General features: G+C 51.2%; 1 protein-coding gene across 1 annotated transcript; it reads right to left on the bottom strand.

Annotated features, from left to right (window-relative positions):
- Positions 1–667: 667 nt before the first annotated feature.
- Positions 668–2,167, bottom strand: LOC130939359 (uncharacterized). The gene has a single exon (XM_057867469.1). The coding sequence runs from the start codon at positions 2,165–2,167 to the stop codon at positions 668–670; it is 1,500 nt and encodes a 499-aa protein (XP_057723452.1).
- Positions 2,168–2,604: the final 437 nt, after the last annotated feature.

Here is a 2,604-nt window from a genome sequence, read left to right as displayed (position 1 = left end):
GCTCCGGCGTTTTCAAACCGAAGGGCATCACTGTGTAGCAGTATGTCCCATCCGGGGTGATGAACGCTGTTTTCTCTTCGTCTGGTCGGTGCATCGGAATCTGGTTGTAGCCGGAATATGCGTCCATGAAGCTGAGGTATCGGTGGCCAGATGCAGCGTCTACTAATCCGTCGATGTTTGGTAGGGGAAAGGCGTCCTTCGGGCAAGCTTTGTTGAGGTCCGTGTAGTCGACGCACATTCGCCATTTCCCGTTAGATTTTTTCACTAGTACGACGTTGGCTAGCCAGGTCGTGTAGGGGAGTTCCCGGATGAAGTTGGCTTCAAGTAGGGCTTTGACTTGTTTTCTGACCTCGGAGGCTCGGTCTGGTGACATTTTTCGTCTCCTTTGTGCCACTGGTTTAGCTTTGGGGTCTACGGCTAGACGGTGGGACATTAGGTCGGGGTTTATTCCCGGCATATCGACTGGTGTAAATGCGAACAAGTCTCTGTTCTGTTTCAGGAGTTGGGAGAGTTCTTCTTTAAGATCGTATGGGAGGTTCCTATTAACGAAGGTGTATTCCTCTTTGGTTGGCCCTATTTGTAGCTTTTCCATGTCTCCTTCTGGTTCTGGCCTGGGTTGGCTGTCTTGTCGCGCATCTAGGTCGGCTAGGAATACTCCGGCCGCATCTCAGGATTTTTTCCTTAGGGCTAGGCTGGTGTTGTCGCATTCGGCTGCGACTTCTCGGTCCCCGTGGATGGTACCGACTGAGCCATCGTCGGTTCTGAACTTCATGAGGAGGTATTTGGTAAAGATGACTGCAGAGAAGTTGTTGATTGTTTTTCTTCCGAGAATCACGTTATAGGCTGTGGAGTCTTTTAGGACTACGAATTCAGATAGGATTGTCTTTTTCTGGTTTCTTGTTCCTATGGTGATGGGGAGGGTGATTGAGCCATCTGGTTTCAGAAAGTTGTCCCCGAGTCCCGTGACGCCGTGGCGGTGTGTTTGGAGGTTGTCGTTGTGAAGTCCGAGTTTATCGAAGGCTCCTCGGAAGAGGATGTTCGAATCTGCCCCGGTGTCTACCAGTATCCTTTGTACTAGGCCTGTTCCAATTCTGGCTGAGATGACGAAGGGGGCATCTTCGGCTGAGGTGCCGTGTTGGCAGTCCTCTGGTAAGAACGTTATCGTATTGTCGGCCGCGGAGGTTTGGGCTTGGTTTCTGACAGCCATTACCTTGAGATCTTTCTTCATTGTTAGTTTTGACTTGCTCGATACGTCCTTGCCTGTGATGACGTTAACTATGATGGTCGGATCCTCCTCTGGGCTTTCCCTAGGGGGTTGCTTTTGAGTTCTCGGGTTACGCCCTTCTCTTTCCGGCGACCTGTCTCTCTCCGCGCGTCTCGGTTCTCTGATGATTTTGGCAAATTCTGGGAGTTTGCCGTCTCGTATGGCTTGTTCAAGAGCGTCTTTAAGGTCGAAGCAATCTTGTGTTTTGTGACCGTAACCACGGTGGTAGTCGCAGTAGAGTGTTCTGTTGCCTCCTGTCCTTTCTTTGAGTTGTCGGGCTTTCGGAATGATGCCTCGATCTGTTATTTGGTGGTATATCTTGGTAATTGGTGCTGTTAAGGGCGTGTAATTAGAGAATTTGCCTATTCTCGGTGGTCGGCTGGTTGGCCTGGGGTGGTTCCGTTGATTCTCTTTGGGTGTTGGGTTATGACGAGAAGCCGAATTGCCGTGTTGGGTGTTGCCGTGCTGCCGCTTGTTGGTAGCGACGACCTGGCTGACTTCTTCATCGTTGATGTAGTCTTTGGCGACGTTCTGGATCTCATGCAAGGTCCATACTGGTCTGGTGGTGAGGTGTTTGCGAAAATCTTCGTTCATTAGCCCATTGGTCAGGCAAAGGCTTGCGACGGAATCCGTGAGTCCGTCGACCGTTAGGCATTCGTCGTTGAAGCGGTCGAGGTATTTTCTTGTGGATTCTTCTTGTTTTTGCGTGACCCCTAGTAAGCTGATGGGGTGTTTGGCTTTGGTGATCCTAGTAGTGAACTGGGCCATGAACTTTCGTGTAATATCGTGGAAGCTGGCTATGGATCCGTTCGGGAGGGCGTTGAACCATTTGATCGCTGGCCCGGCGAGGGTTACCGGGAAGGCTCTGCATCGGACCGCGTCGGCCGCTCCTTCTAGGTTCATTCTGGCCTCAAAAGCCGTTAGATGTTCTTGGGATCCTTAGTTCCATCGTACTTCATATCGGTAGGTTTGTCGAAGCCTTTGGGGAGTTTTGGTCTTAGGATTCTTTCTGTGAAGGGTGTAGCTCCCATTATCATGTGGTCGTTTCTTGTGCGCTTGGTATTTCGGTACCTCCAATCTTCATCTGAGTTGTGTTGACGACTTAGATCTTGGGAAGCACTGCGGTTGTGCTTCTTGTTGTACCGCCGTTCTGGCGATTTCTCGCGCGCGTGGTCGCGTGAGGTGCTGCGACCGTCTCTCCAGTCGTGTCGTCGGTTTGGAGATCTGCCGCGGCGAGACCTTGATCTGGAAGTTGCCTGGCTTCCGTGTTCGTTGTTGTGTTTTTCTCTATTGGTCAATCTGCCTTCGAGTTCCTGGACCCGGAGGCAAAGATCCTGGAT

The sequence above is a fragment of the Arachis stenosperma genome, chromosome 7 (genome assembly GCF_014773155.1).
Source record: "Arachis stenosperma cultivar V10309 chromosome 7, arast.V10309.gnm1.PFL2, whole genome shotgun sequence".
Classification (NCBI taxonomy): domain Eukaryota; kingdom Viridiplantae; phylum Streptophyta; class Magnoliopsida; order Fabales; family Fabaceae; genus Arachis; species Arachis stenosperma.
This window is presented reverse-complemented; position numbering and strand designations above follow the sequence as displayed.